The 15,394-nt window shown below is 39.0% G+C and overlaps 2 protein-coding genes across 3 annotated transcripts in view; one reads left to right on the top strand and one right to left on the bottom strand.

Moving 5' to 3' along the window:
* The window catches only part of tax1bp1b (Tax1 (human T-cell leukemia virus type I) binding protein 1b), a 711,119-nt gene that overhangs the window by 269,674 nt on the left and 426,051 nt on the right, over nucleotides 1-15,394 (bottom strand). The window lies entirely within an intron of this gene.
* Nucleotides 1-15,394, top strand: part of hibadhb (3-hydroxyisobutyrate dehydrogenase b) — a 145,971-nt gene that overhangs the window by 75,512 nt on the left and 55,065 nt on the right. For both annotated transcript variants that reach the window (XM_078539015.1, XM_078539016.1), the window contains 2 exons: nucleotides 10,867-11,000; nucleotides 11,599-11,675. In XM_078539015.1, the coding sequence (XP_078395141.1) occupies nucleotides 10,867-11,000; nucleotides 11,599-11,675 (211 nt within the window). The remainder of the gene's footprint in view (nucleotides 1-10,866; nucleotides 11,001-11,598; nucleotides 11,676-15,394) is intronic.

Here is a 15,394-nt window from a genome sequence, read left to right as displayed (position 1 = left end):
GAGCTTCCTTTAGTCTTTGTCTTACTGTGCTAAAGACATTATGAACTGTAATAAGACTAGAAGGAAACTAGTTAATCCTTAGGAGTTTAGGACTTCACAAAAGATATCCAATGTAGCAATTATTTGATTTACATCGTATAAAAATGAATATGTATGTACACTTTGTGAAAAATCTACTTAACACATTAGAAAATAGATGCACAGCAGCAGAAAAAGAATATTCTTGGCTGCCATGTTTCCCCATTTTCTCTCCTGAACCATCTTTTAGCTAAACAGAAAGTCCAGGCCAGGACTCCTATGCTGATCCATCAGACCCAAATATCGTATAACACTGCGTCCAATTTTGCACCCCATATACCTGCTATTTTTTTTTTTGTTTTGATGGGCTGACAAACGACCAATTGTGGAGTCACCTTTGTACTATTCACATTGATGAGCATGCTAAAATTTGACGCCGATCATGTTTTTGCCGGTGGGGGTTGGTGGTGATGTTGAAGCCATTGCTGAGCATCAGATGCCAGCCTTCAAGGGGTTGAAGAAATTCCACGTGGGGAGGGATTTTTTTAAAATTTGGTTTGAGATGAAGTTTTCGAAGATGAAGAAATAAATGCCCTTATCCTGGTGTATTCCTGTAATTTCATTCAGTTGTTTGTTAGTTGGGCAATAAAGTAAAGACTAGCTTTCACTTCTGCATTGGATTGGGTACAGCTGGTAAGATTGTAATTTTAATTTTATTAGAATAGTTCAAATGTAGCGGTTTTCTGTATCACATAATTTTGTCTTATTGTCAAGTTTACCACAATGAAATGCTGATTCTGAGCAAATGCATGGTTTAGAAGTTGCATATTTTAGAACTTGTAATACCTTCAGTAATCAAAAAGTTTTTGTTACATGCAATCGTATCCCAGGTTTTGGTGCCACGTATACTATGGGAGTCCAACAACCTCAGGGCCTGCCTTTTTTTTTGGTGGAGGTAGTCCACTTAATCTTTTTTGTTTTCTTTCCTGAAATATATTTCCTGGAGGCAACCATGTCTACTGAGTAGCAGGTTTATGCTCTCCTCCTGGCTCAATTGAGATGTTTTTACTTTGAGTATCCTTTTATAAGTGTTTTTTTAAATCAGTATTCTGCATTTGTTAGCTTGTCTAAGCCTATGAAAATGCAGAGCAAATTCTACCATACATAATGCTTTTCCTCCATTGTTCTGGTACTGATTCCCAGATGAACATGTGCTCTAATTTTTTGTGCAGTGGTGATAGTGTTTAACTAAACCTACATTGCGTCAAGAATAGCCTAATTACTAATGTTAGAGCTTGGATTCACAATTCAAGAGGCAAGCTTCAATTGATTCTCTGTCCTGACTGGGTGTTTTTTTTTATATATATATGTGTGTGTGTATATATATATATATATATATATATGGATACAAGACATTCACGTCTCTTGTGATGAGGTGGGGGTTGTGTGTGTGTAGAGAAAGAGAAAATGAGCTTCATGATCTTACATATGTGTGCCTCCTGCCTACTCATTATAGAATGGTATTAATTATGTGTAGAGCAATCAGACCAGAACTATGCCACCCCCTCCTTGCCAGGTGAAACATAAAAAGAAATATTCAGCCCAGGGAGGAGAAGAAAGGGCAAACTTTGTGTATGTTGAGTTGTGTCTATGTTCTTTCTCTCTATTCCAATCAAATATAATGCAATATTTATGTTACAATATTTTGCTGTTAAGCACAAGCTATCTCAGAGTGTAGTGTTCCATTTCTGAGTCAAGCTAGTGTGGGAACAATCTGAAATTTCTATTTAAATAGAAATGAGGAAAAAATTGAATTCATCGTATAAATTGTTGTAGGATAAATTGCCATAAAACACTTAACACTGTTTTGATGGACCAATTATTAATATCTCTGAAGAAGTGTTAGAACTATAATTTGTTATTTTGTGAATTTTAAATTGCTTTTACAACCAAGCAAGGAGCCTTTTTCAGTTTATTCTTGTTTAAGAGAGAAGCAGAAGAATTAGGAAACTGTAGCCCACTAGAGGTCATTGTTCAGTTGTAGCCTATTAATGAACCAGAAACATCTGAGAGGGCAATAAATTACACTGTGGATTTTTCTAATTATGAATTCGTGCTTAATCATTCAATGACAAGTAGGTTGTGGCAGCACATCTATGTATTTTGCATACACAGTTATGCTAATGTGCTATTATATTTCAGTAGATGTTGGTTCTTCATCATTAGAGCAGTTCATTAAAGAAAGCTCTCTTGCCAAATCATAATTGCTGATTATGGGTAATAATTAACTTTTCTTCCCCTCTTGATTCTGTCTGTTTAGTCAAAAAGACCCAGTTTGGCTTTTCCATGCTTTTCTTACCTTCTGTCTTTTTCTGTTCCCAAGCTCTATGTTGCTATATTAGCATGCCATTCTGATAGTTATCAGAATTCAAACCCAGGCTAATTAAAAGTCCTGCTGACAGTTGTTCTGATCTGACTTTGACTGGTGTTTGATGGTCATTATGGGCAAATAATGAACCAAGGCCACAATTGCAACAGCTGCCAGCTCTGGACTGTGTTGCAGCTAGCTAGTAAAGGCCACTCAGTAATAATGAATGCATCTATCGACTGACTGATTTTCTGCTTCCAACAGAGAAATGATGAAATTACTTTTATTGCTGTTTTAATTTTTTGTTTTATTTTTGGGTAAGCCATTTGATATTGCTCTTAGCAGTGAAAAGGCTATTGTGTTTTAAATGAGTAATACTGTTCTTACAAAATATGTATTAATAAAATTGACCAAAGTGGTTTTAAGCATTGAATAGTATATGAACATATGGTTTTTATATTTATATCTGAAATCACCTACTGTGTACTGTATTCTTCAGAACTCCAGAAAGGGTGATGACTAAAGAAAAGAAGACCAAACATCTAATATGTAGTTCATTTCTGCTGAAAAGAAGGCAGAAGTAAATCTTGTATAGTTTGCATCTTCATTATAGTATTGGCTTCATGCTATCTTGAGTTACTTAATGTACAGTAGGGATTTTAAATAGCTTTAGATTGATTAACTTTAAAAGATCAATTAAGTTAAGCTTTACATTGATATAATTGTACCGCAACAGTGAATTCCACCAAACACCGCCTCCCTACCCAAAAAAAACCCTCCTTGCTCTTTCATTCATCTGTTACTTTCCATAAACAAGATACCTGAGTCATGAATATGTATGGGTGTGGGGGGAAATTACTTTTCTAATTCATCCTTCATCAATTGTAACTATCTTACAGCATATAGCTCTTGTCTGTGCCATCTCCATTTAATTCATTTCACTCCTGTTGTCAGTGAGAAGTCTTTGCTTCGATGCCAAATTCATATCTTATATAAAATGCTATTGGAAGAAAAAATAAAATCAATTAAAAAAGCCTCATTGAATCTTCACGTGAAAGATTGGGGCCTGTGTATAATTATTTCTAAAAATGTCAAAGTTTGAATTTTTTTTATTGAAAAGTACTGTTCAAGATACTTGATTGCTCAAGGATCGGTACTCAAAATTGACATGAAGTGGAAACAAAATCCAGTGGAACACATAGGAGGAATTTCTATTTATATAACGACTTTCATATCCTCAGGACATCACATTTACAGCTAATGAATCGCTTTTGAAGTGACGCTACTGTTGTTTTACAAATGCAACAGCCAATTTGCACACACAGACAGCAGTGTGATAAATGACCAGTGGAGATGTTGAATGACCTGTCTTTGCCTCTCCACGTTTGTCTCCTTTTAGATCTTCCCTAAAAACCCTTTCTGTCCAAGCTTTTTGTTACCCCTCTGTATCTCCTCTCCGTTTGGCTCAGTGTCCATTTATTTTGATTAAGCCTCTGTGAAACATCTTGGCATGTTTTCATGCGTGAAAGGCATATCTAAATGCAAGTAGTAGTAGTAGTATAATAAATATTAGCCAAGGCACTCCAAAAATTCTACTGACTTACTTCAAATAATTCCAAGGGACCTTCTATGATCCCTTGAACAGACATACTGGACTTTGATTTAACATTTCATCTCCAACAATGCGGCACTCCCTCAGTGCTGCATTGAAGTGTTAACCTAGATTGTGTTTAAATCCCTGAAGTGGGGCTACCAGAGGAGTGAAGTGTTGCTGCCAATGGGCCCAACTTTGTAAATGCAGCAGAGACACTGCTTCCAACTATAGGGTTGACAGCATTTTTGCAAAATATTATTTGTTTTAATTTGCATTTCTTTTTGCGCTTCTCATTGTTTTTCTGATAAATATTCCATTAAAAAGCTTTTGTGGGATCCTATGATAGACTTTATTTCTTTTAAAAATTTGACTAATTTTAATTCTAACAAGTTTTCTCCCTCCTGCTGTCTCCATTTCTTCTCCCCCTTGTTTTGAATTTGATTAACGTCCAGGTGATCTCAAGAAGGGAAGAGAAGTTAATTTGCAAATCTGTGCCATTTTCCTTTTGTAACTTTCCATCCATAGATTTGGTATACTCATTGAGGTGCATTCAATAAAATTGCCTAACTTCTTTAACCATGTTATCCTTGCGCATCCACTAGGTCCTCTGGTCTCCTCCAAACCTCAATACACCATTGTCCATGGGCAGATGCTTACATCTTACAGGATCTGTGTGACTCTACAATGACCTTCATGTTCAGAGGAAAACAGAATACCTACTTGTGTCTTGAGTATAATCCAGCTGGCAGCATATTGGGCCAGATTTTGTTGTCAAAATAATGGTGAGGCTAATTGCCCTTACCATTATTTATGTGTAAGTGGTACAGCAGTTTGAGGCAAGGAGCAAATATGCAGTTAAATGTCAAATATCCAAAAGCTGCTGCCTGAGTTGTGCCACTCTGTCATTAGCTTTGCGAAAACAATTTTGTTGCTTGATTCACCACTGAAACACATTGCATGCCCTGAAGTTGCTGTATTTGGGCAGTAGATCAAACTAACCTCACAAGAATATTCAATCTAATCATTTGGGGCATACGTACTCTTTTAGCGATGTGATTGGCAATAATTAACAATCAAAATTGTTAATTTTGTCAATTAAAATTGACAAATTAGAGAAAAAAGACAACAGATTTTTAAAAATCTCAATCTAATTTTTTTTTTCTCCCAGATTCCAGATGACCTGCTTCCCGTGCTGTACCATTCTCAACTTACTTTTTCAACACATTGTTCAGTGAAAATGTGTTGAGGTGAACAGTGCAAGGGCAAGTCTAACTAATAGTCCAACTGCTGCAGCAAAGTGGCCCATTAAATCTTGTGTAATTCCAGTATTCTCTGAAACAAAAGTAGAAAATGCTGGAAAAACTCAGCAGATCTGAAGAAGGGTCATACGGACTCGAAACGTTAACTCTGTTTCTCTCTCCACAGATGCTGTCAGACCTGCTGAGTTTTTCCAGCATTTTCTGTTTTTGTTTCAGATTTCTAGCATCTGCAGTAATTTGCATTTATCCAGTATTTTCTGATTTTGTTTCAAATTCCCAGCATCGGCAATTTTTAAAATTTTATCTCACGTGTGCTAGCCTGGTTACATTAGGCATGCACTCTCATTAGTCTGACTCTTCAACCACCATTTGTAGATGCAAATGGCTACACAGGCAACATGCCTGTGATAAATAGCATATTATGCATCAAATATGTGTGGTAGTAGTTCTGGTGGTTCAAGATTCAGAGGAAGAAGGGTGTGTGGTCAGTATTAGCAATATAACACCTCTTCACATGTAGTTAATCAACCCAAGGAGCCTTATTCAGGCTGATTGGGGCATACAATGGCTCCTGGGATGTATTGTTAATTCCTTGTTTTTTGCACTGGGCCTGACACTATAGCAATCCACCATCTTGCACATTTCTTACAAGATTGCACGATATATGGATGTTGTATAGAATTTGGGTAATCAAACTGTGTTCATGAAAACAAAATACAGTTTCCCATCTCCTCAAATACCTAGCCGCCTCCAATATTCTATCCAGATATCTTTTTAAATACTGTTCATTCTTTGTATAAAGTGATATCTTGACATTGGTAGTAAATTTGCCTTTTGCTACTTTGAGCTTGTTCCTTACGCTCCTGCATAATAATTTAATTTGAAGTAATGTTTTGGACTTGTCTTCTGTAACATATTTACTATCCCTGCCTCTAAAAGGTCTCTCCTTGGTTGGCTTCTTTCAAGAATTAAATAGCTCAAGTTTCTCCAGTCTTTTCCTCATAGCCCAGCCCCCTGACAGTCTTACGACTCTGTGTTGGCGAGAGCTGAAATGACTTTCTTTGACTTGGTGACGACAACAATAACACCAACAACAAAACTTGTGTTTATATCGAACCTTTAACTAATAAAAATCCCATGGTGCTTCATAGCAGCATTATAAAGCAGATTTTGACGCTGAGCCACATGGTAACATTAGGGCAGATGACCAAAGGTGTGATCAAAGAGGTAGATTTTAAGAAGCATGTTAAAGGGAAAGAGAGAGGTGCAGAGGTTTAGGGAGTGAATTCAAGAGCTTAGGACCGAGGAAGCTGAAGGCAGGGCCACCGATGGTGGAGTGATTAAAATTGAGGTAAATAAGGCCAGTGTGAGAGGAGTGCAGATATCTTGGAGGATTGTGGGGCTGGAGGAGATAACAACGGTAGGGAGGGGCAAGGCCATGGAAAACATAGATGAGAATTTACAAATTGAAGTGTTAACCTGGAGCCATGGAAGGTCAGCGAGCACATGGGTGAGCTGCTGCCTTGAAGCATTGCAGTCCGTGTGGCGTAGATACACAGTGCTGCTGGTGGGGAGTTCCAGGATTTTGACCCAGTGATGGGTGTAATCATTTCCACTTGTCCACATTAAATTTCATTATTAACATACATATTTTATTTTATTTATTTTGTAGCTCTTGGCTGCCTCCCCATATTCAACTTCCCTTTCCAGTTTGATATTATCTAAACATTTATCCAGTGTGCATTGAGACTAGATATATTATAAACCTTATAGCATAGCATTTTTCAGTCTGAAAGAAAGGTATTTTCTTAAAGGCAAGGAAATTGGACAGCAAGATCTTTCCCAGATGTAACGTTGTTCATGTAGACCTGCTTGCAGCCACGGCATGAACACCCTGTTTCTAAGTTTCCTGACCATAGAAACATTAGGCCCTCGAGCCTGCTCTGCCATTCAATATGATCATGGCTGATCCTCTATCTCAACGTCATACTCCCGCTCTCTTCCCATACCCCTTGACGCCTTTAGAGTCCAATAATCTATTTCCTTCTTAAGTATATTCAGTAACTTGACCTCCACAGCTTTCTGTGGTAGAGAATTGCACAGGTTCACCACCATCTGAGTGAAGAAGTTTTTCCTTATCTCAGTTCTAAATGGCCTGCCCTGTATCCTGAAACTGTCACCCCTTGTTCTAGACCCCCCCAGCCAGAGGAAGCATCATCCCTGCATCCAGTCGGTCAAACCCTGTCAGAATTTTATGCGTTTTGATGAGATCCAATCTCTGAATGCTGCGGGCACGATGACGACCCATGCTGTGTACAGCATCCCTCAGACCAAAACTGCAGGTCCACTCAACCCTCTCCATACATCTCTTCATCTCCAAATCTAAGCAACCAATACTCAGTCACCCTCATCTTTGTAGCATCGTACACCCATGTCTCACAGTCACCATCCTCAAATGTTCTCATTGCATCCTTCTGCAGAATCCATTTCTCACGTGTAACTCCTGCATTCTCTTCTACTAAGTGGAGAAAGCAAACTACAGGAGAAGCTGAGAATGAGGGTTGGAGGGGTGGGTGGTAGGGATCTTCAGTGATAGTCACCTTGACAGCTACTGGGAATGTATGCCCACTAGGTCCACTGTGAAGGAGGCTGCAGGTGTCAGCAACAAGTTGTTGTGAAAGCCTGAGCCTTAAGAGGCACTGGTGCTCACACATGTCCAGAAAACTGATCCTCTGCTGATAGACCCAGTATTGGGTGATCATCTCCTTCTGGAGCTCTGTGTTGATCCTGTCTGTCTTGTGGAGTGACATGTGACTGAGGAGAAGGCAGTCAATGCAGCTGCCAGTGCTGCTCCTAGTGCTGTTGATGTTGCTGGTCCATCTCCTCTTGTTCATCTTCAGAGATTCAAGGTCAAGCCACATAAGATGCTCCCAAACTACAGTGAAAACTGACAGCAAAGAAGATCAGATCAAGGTAAGGAAAGTCCAAGTTAGGTGAAATGACTCCAAACATTTGGAAATCGCCTGTGAAGCAGTGAAGGCACATTCTCAGAACAAGTGCTGTGAGCACAAGCCTTTCACATAGGCAGGCTGGCATCTATGCAGTTCCACTGTTTTAAGGCTTTCAAGACCATTGGCTTCAATGAGCCGTAGCTCCCTGCTGTGCTCTTGCCTTGTTCACCCTGGCAAGTACTACGCAGCTCATGAAACCTGTGCACTAGCTGCTAAAGGTAGAATTCAGGTTTAAAGACTCAAATAATTGATTCATTAAGTATTTAAATGATGTAACAGCTCCACAGGGGTTTCCCAATCACCCCCAAACGTGCCCTGGTTAAACCTGGAAGCGAGCAGGATCATCTTGGGTTTCTGACCACTGGTATTTTTCGGAACTTTAACGCCCCCCACCCACACCTGACCACGTCCTCCCTTTGGCATTTAAAATTCTGCCCTATTTTTACCACAATTAACTTTAAACTCTGTACTGTTTGTCTTTACAACTAGCATGTGTTTGTAATAAGGGCGAATCCTCAAAGGCCCAACATTTTTTTTATTTTCATGTTTTTGGTTCATTCAGAGAACCAAGATGCTGATGCACTGACTCTGGATCTACTTTTCTTGAAACTACCACAGATTGAATCTGACCAGTATAAAGTGGGAAAAATAAATTGTACAGTACAAGGTTATGCACATATATTTAAAAGATGCATTAATTAAAAAAAACTAAATGTGGTGATGCCAAATACACCCTCAACCACAAGATCAGACTTTAGGACCAGAACCTTCACCCTGATTGCACGAAACTGAAGACAGTCCACTGACTGGCAGCTAGAGGGGACTAGTCTTATAGCTGTGTCGTGCGTTAATTTGACTTTATTTCACTATAATTTTCTAACTATAACTAAGTGAGGGATGATCAATGGGGGGGTTCAGAGAGCTGATACCCTTTTGAGACTCAATCAGAAAATGATCACCCATGAAATATAATCAAAAGGATAAAATATTAATAAGCAGAGTGCATAAGCAGATGCAATGTAGTATGAATACAAAGTGACACTCGTAGAGGGATAGACACAAAATAAATAGATAAATTATTTTAACAATATATAGCAATAATATCTTGTGGAATAGGATTGCAGAATTCAGTTTCCCTTATACAGGGAATAGGCATGAAGATTTAAATCAGTCCCTAAATAAAGAGGTGTATTTTAAACTGATTTAGATTGACTAAGGCATACACAGAGTCATACATCTGTGCATATGAAGCCTCTGGAGAACTGTCAAACACAGAAATGGGAATGACACCAGAAACTGGTTACAAATAAAACATGGCATGGTCTTAAACCAATTGTGCATGCTTATCTTTGGCAAAAAAGAAAACTAATTGAACATGATAAAGTGTAAAGTTAATTAACACACACAAGTTTGTTGATTACCTTCACAGGATTATATTGTTCTTTTGCTACCAGCCTTCCATCCCAGCTGTCTCCCTTTCAGAAAATGTCATTGGTAAACAATAGAGACACCATAACAAGTCGTAAATGGCTCCAGTGACAGCAGCCCCTAAGTGAAGCTGCATCTGTAGAAAATGATTGTGTCTGATTACCTTTTGAAGACAGCAGTGCAGACATTGCATACTAAGTGTCACTTCTGCATCACTTTACTTTGCACCTGATGTATCCATTACAAAAACAGCTAAAATATATTTGCTAAATACATTTTCACTGTCGGTGGAATTTGAAGTCAACATTTTCAGATTGGAATTAATCTAATTCCAAGAATTGTCATCATTTGGTGAAACGTACTTTTATCCGTCTAGCACTTTAAGTAAGAAGTGTGTATAAAATCCTTAAGAGCTTACTTGAACTTTTATTTCTTCTTTAACCACAATAGGGACCTAAAATAAGAAGCAGGCAAAATTCAGACAGCTTCATACTAACCAAAACCTGCTGTTGTAAAACGGGGATTGAACTGAACCCATTAGACCAGTGAAAGGTTGGTGTTAGCTTTTAAAGAGCTGTATTAATGATTGAGGTTTGAAAGAGAAGAGAGGACTAAACTATTCATGCTTGAAATGAGCTGCAGATTTTTTTATTAGAAGGCTAGATATTTGATGAACAGACATTCAAGGTAATTTTTATATTGCATTACCTGCGACCTGAATTGCTTTCACTACTAGGAGACCCTATAAGATGCACAGATTTGATTTTTAACAAAAATACCTTCCTTCACATTTGACCTGGTGAGGGAATTGATGTATAGAATATTTTTGTAAGGATTTGTTACTAAAGATTTATCAACCATTTCCCAAATTACATTTTGCCTGTATTAATGTATTATTCCTTCATCTAACATAAGTGTTTATACAACTGAAAAACTGCAGCTGTCGAAAGATTAACCAGCTGAGGAGTGTTGTCAGCATTAGTTCAGGTCTAATAAATGACACTATGAAGCTATTTATCAATCCCTAGTCCAGAATAAAAACTTGGCCTATGATTAATCGAATTCTGTTCGCAAGCTTTGACTATGCTTGTGTAATTATTGTGCTTGTTTTTAGATAAGGCATGTTGAAGGGACTAAAGAAAAAAAATTACAAATCTTTTAATACCAATGGTTATGTGACTCTTTCAGGTGTCGGGGCTGCACGGGCTGGCAACCTCACGTTCATGGTTGGGGGATTGGAAGGAGAATTTAATGCAGCCAAAGAATTGCTGAGCTGCATGGGAACCAATGTGGTTTACTGTGGAGAGGTTGGAACTGGACAGGTAATGAAAAGGAGAAATTGGATTTGAGTATGTAACCACGTCATCTGATCAAGTTAAATACTCCCTAGTGTCAGAATCTCACTTTGAGTAGTTTTTTTTTTGTAAGTGTTAATAAATGTAAATGTAAAGCATGGAGATTATAGCTAAATGGGGGTGCTAAATTAATAAGAAGTGTCAATAATATACAGCATGTGCTGCCCATCTCAGAAGAGACTTGAGGGCGTGGTGTAATTTGAATTTGGCGGTAGCACAGAATGAATAACAGCGAATCAGCAACCTGCTTTACACTCCATCCAATTTTATTTTCTAGAAATCAGTAGAGTTGATAATTGGGTAGGGTGTAAAACGGGCTTCTAATTTACCCATTTTGCACTGTTAGTGAAGTGAAATTTCCCACCCAAAGTTGGGAGGTTTATATCTGTAAATCGAGCTGGTTGTTTCAGGAGTAACTGAAGGTTAAGATACTTCCAGGTCAGCTCATTTTAAATTTCCTGACAACATTTTGAATCGTTGCAGGAATTTGTTTTTTTGGTATTTAAGTGCACACATCATTTTAAAGTTATTTACCACTTTCATCCATTGTGACCTTCGTTTACAGGCAGCAAAGATCTGTAACAACATGCTTCTAGCTATTAGTATGATTGGAACTGCTGAAACAATGAATCTGGGAATCAGGTTTGTTCATTATTTTTGTTTTTGCTTTACTCTCTCTTTCCTTCTCATATTGCTTTGCTAGAGTTATTATAATTAAATGTGCCTTTGAATCATATCCTTTCATACCCTCACCTAACAAAAATGTATGGATTTCAGTCTTAAAATTTCAGTTGACCCACGCCACCAGCCTTTTATCCTTTGTGTCAAAAATGTTTCCTGATTTTTCATCCTGACTGGCCTGGCTCTGATTTTGGGACTGTGCCCCCTATTCTGGATACTGACACCAGAGGAAATAGTTTCTCTATATCTACCCTTTTAAATCCGATTGTCACCTTTAAACATTTTACCCTCTCAAGCCCAAGGAATGCATACTTGAACGTATCTGGGATACAGCTGTTTCAACCATACATTGCCAGACTAAGTTGGACCACATCAAGTATTACCAGGCCTTTCCCTTCTCTGCCAAGACTACTCCGGTTCAGAATATTCTAGAAAGCACCGATAGCTATTGGCAGCTTTTGTCCACTACTAATCACCCCGCTCAGTCCCTCTTGCCCTGCCCTTGCCTCCAACAATAAGTGTGATGAGCTCCTGGGCTTTGTCATTAAGATTGAAACCATCTTTTCACTGTCTCTGTTGGTTGGCCCCTTTCTGTTGCTGTCCTATCCCTGAACCCCTGTCTCTTTTGAGCCTTTTTCTTTATTTCTCCTAATGCTACCTCCAAGCTCATCCTGTCCATGAGACTCATCACTGCTCCTTTAACCCCTTTCCACTAACCTGCTGAACGCCAACTTCTCTTCCTGGCCCCATACCAGCTGACGATGTAAATGGTTCCCTCTCCTCAGGTACTGCCCTTTTCCCTACAAAACTGTTATCATCATCCCACTTCAAAACACCTACTCTCAACCCTCGCAAACTGTCATTCCATTGCCAACCACCTTTTTCTCTCTCAAATTCTTGAATGTAAAAAAAATTATACATAAAGTGCTAGACAGATGAAAGTATCTGTTTCACCAAATGATCATAATTCTTGGAATTAGATTAATTCCAATCTGAAAATGTTTACTTCAAATTCTAATGTAAATTTAAAATTCAAAAGTTTAAAAAAAAAACCTCCCATAATTGTACCCATCTTAATTACAACTACATGTTTGAATTTCTCCAACCAGATTTCCAACCCTGACACTACATTGAAATGACCCTAATCAAAGTTACAAAGAGCATAATTTTTGACCATGATGCACTGCTCCTCGTTGACCTAATGCATCTCTTGCTTTGACACAGTTGTAACAGATTGTCATGTTTTGGGACTGTGTTTGATTTAGGGTAAAATGAAAGGGGTGGGGGGGTGGGGGGGGTGGGGGGGGGGGGGGGGGCGGGCATGTGACCTGCTATGAAGTCTGCCTAACAACCGGCCTGGGCGACATGCCTTTTAAAGATTAAAGGGAAGCCCAGGTTGTTTTGCTGCTCACACTTGGAGACAATGGCAGCAGCATCTGTGCTTACAGTGGTTAGATTGCTCATCTCCAAAATCCCAGGAAGGTGTTTAGAATGCCAGATTATAAACAGTTGTGCTTTAAACTGCCAATTTACTTCCAATATAAAAGAGTGTTGGGGTCTTGATAGTTAATCAGCATTTCTACCTGGATACAAGGTCCCTGTGCTTCATGTTGCCATGGAGATGGGCTTTGAGAGGGGAAGGGTTTCTAAGATTTCCCTGAAACACTCAGACACAGGCAATCTGCCAGGACCTGGGAGAAGGGGAGCAGCTAGAGGCTGAAGGTCTCTGTAATTCACCATGTAGGAACGTGAATGGGAGCAGGCACTCAGATTGATGAGACCCAATTCATGAGGATTTGAAATGAGGCTGGAAGATTCACCTGACTTGTGCTAGAGGGAGAGGCTCCAGGAAGAGCCCTCGCTGTGAAAGATAGTTCTGGGGTTAAAAGTTACCAGACTCGGAAAGGAAAGGAATGGAAGAAAACCTTCAGGAGCTAAGTATCTTTTCAGACTGGGCCTGGGAAAATTGAATGGCTACTTAAGAGACAGTGTAAATTTTACCTGTGAAGTGGATTGTTTGTCTTAAAAGTAAAAGGGGAAAGTTCTGTTGTGTAACTTAAAGTATAAGCTGCCAACAAAAAAGTGTTCAGTTAATAGTACCTTTACTCTTTTTTACAGTAAAAGTCTTAAATTGTGAAATCTTGTCATCCTTTCAGCTATCAACTGTTTTTAAAGTTAATGGTCTCTATGGAGATCGTAACATGGTTGACTGCCTTCGGTTATATTCACTTTTACTTATCTAATCATAGTCAAAACATCTCCAGCAATGCCTTCCCCAAGGAAGTATCCTTAGTCTCATCCTCCCCGTCCTCATCTACGTGCTATCCCTTGGTGACACCATGCAAAGTCATGGGTCAGGGTGTACACTGATGACATCTAGCTCTGTCTCTCCAGCACTCCCTTGATCCCTTTATCAAAGTTTTGTTGTCAGGGTTGTCTGGCATCCAGTTCCGAATTACTTTACTATAGTTCCTCCAGTTAAATATTGGTCTCACAAAATTATTGGCTTTGGTCCCTGCAACTAATTCCATATCATTGCCATCAATTCCATCACCCTCCCCACTCTCACTCTCAGGTTGAGCCAGACGGCTTGAATTTTTGATCTTCTATTTGATCCCGAGCTGAACCCTATATCCTGTCATAAAGACCACTTCCTTTCTCATCTGCAATATCATACACCTCTGGTCCTTCCTCAGCCTATCTGCTGCTGAAAGCCTCACCGATGACATTGTCCCTTCTGGGCTCAACTATTCTAATGCTCTCCCTCATCAATTTTTTTATTCTCCAAACTCCATGAACTTCAGCTCATCTAAAATTTAGCCACCTGAATCCAATTCTGCACAAGGTCATTCCTGTCCATTCTGACCCACATTGGTTGTCAGTCTCCCAGTACCTAAACTTTTAAATAGTTATCTTTGTGTTTTAAATGCCTTCAGTGGCCTCACCCTTTACTATCTCTATATCCTTCTCTACCCTAGAACCCTTTGATAACTCTGCATTCCTCCAACACCAGACCTCTTATGAATCCCTGACCCTCTTCACCCCACCATTGGGAGCCATGCCTTCTGTCGTCTAGACCCTAACCTCTGGAATTCGCACCCTAAACCTCTCGGTATCTCCATCTCCTAATTTGCCAATAAGCTTTTCCTTAAATCTGTGCCCTGGCTAAACGTTTTGTCCCTCCTAGAATTTCCTCCTTTGGCTCAGCAGTTGTTTTTATATTATTGCACTTCTGTGTAGTGTCATGTGACATTTATATAACGTTTTTAGCTGGAAAAGATGGAAGTCATTTTTGGGCTTGCTCAGAATAAAACTACAATGTGATGAAGTTAACATACAAGAAGGATGAACCAATTGTCCTTTTCTCATTCCCAGCTTTTCATCATCTTCAAGAAAATACACTGTCTTTTAAACTTTTGGATTAATCTCATACCCCTCCCAGTCTTACGGAATGAAGAGCTCAAGGTGTAGGGTGTAACATATTAGCATGGACAGAGGATTGGTTAACTAACAATGGGCCATTTTTGGGTTGGCAAGATGTAACAAGCAAAGTGCCACAGGAATCAATGCCTGGGGCCTCAACTATTTACAATCTATATCAATGACTTGGATGAAGGGACCGAATGTCTGGTTGCTAAATTTGATGATGACACAAAGATAGGTAGGAGAGTAAGTTGTGA

The sequence above is a fragment of the Cetorhinus maximus genome, chromosome 3 (assembly GCF_964194155.1).
Source record: "Cetorhinus maximus chromosome 3, sCetMax3.hap1.1, whole genome shotgun sequence".
Taxonomy (NCBI): domain Eukaryota; kingdom Metazoa; phylum Chordata; class Chondrichthyes; order Lamniformes; family Cetorhinidae; genus Cetorhinus; species Cetorhinus maximus.
This window is presented reverse-complemented; position numbering and strand designations above follow the sequence as displayed.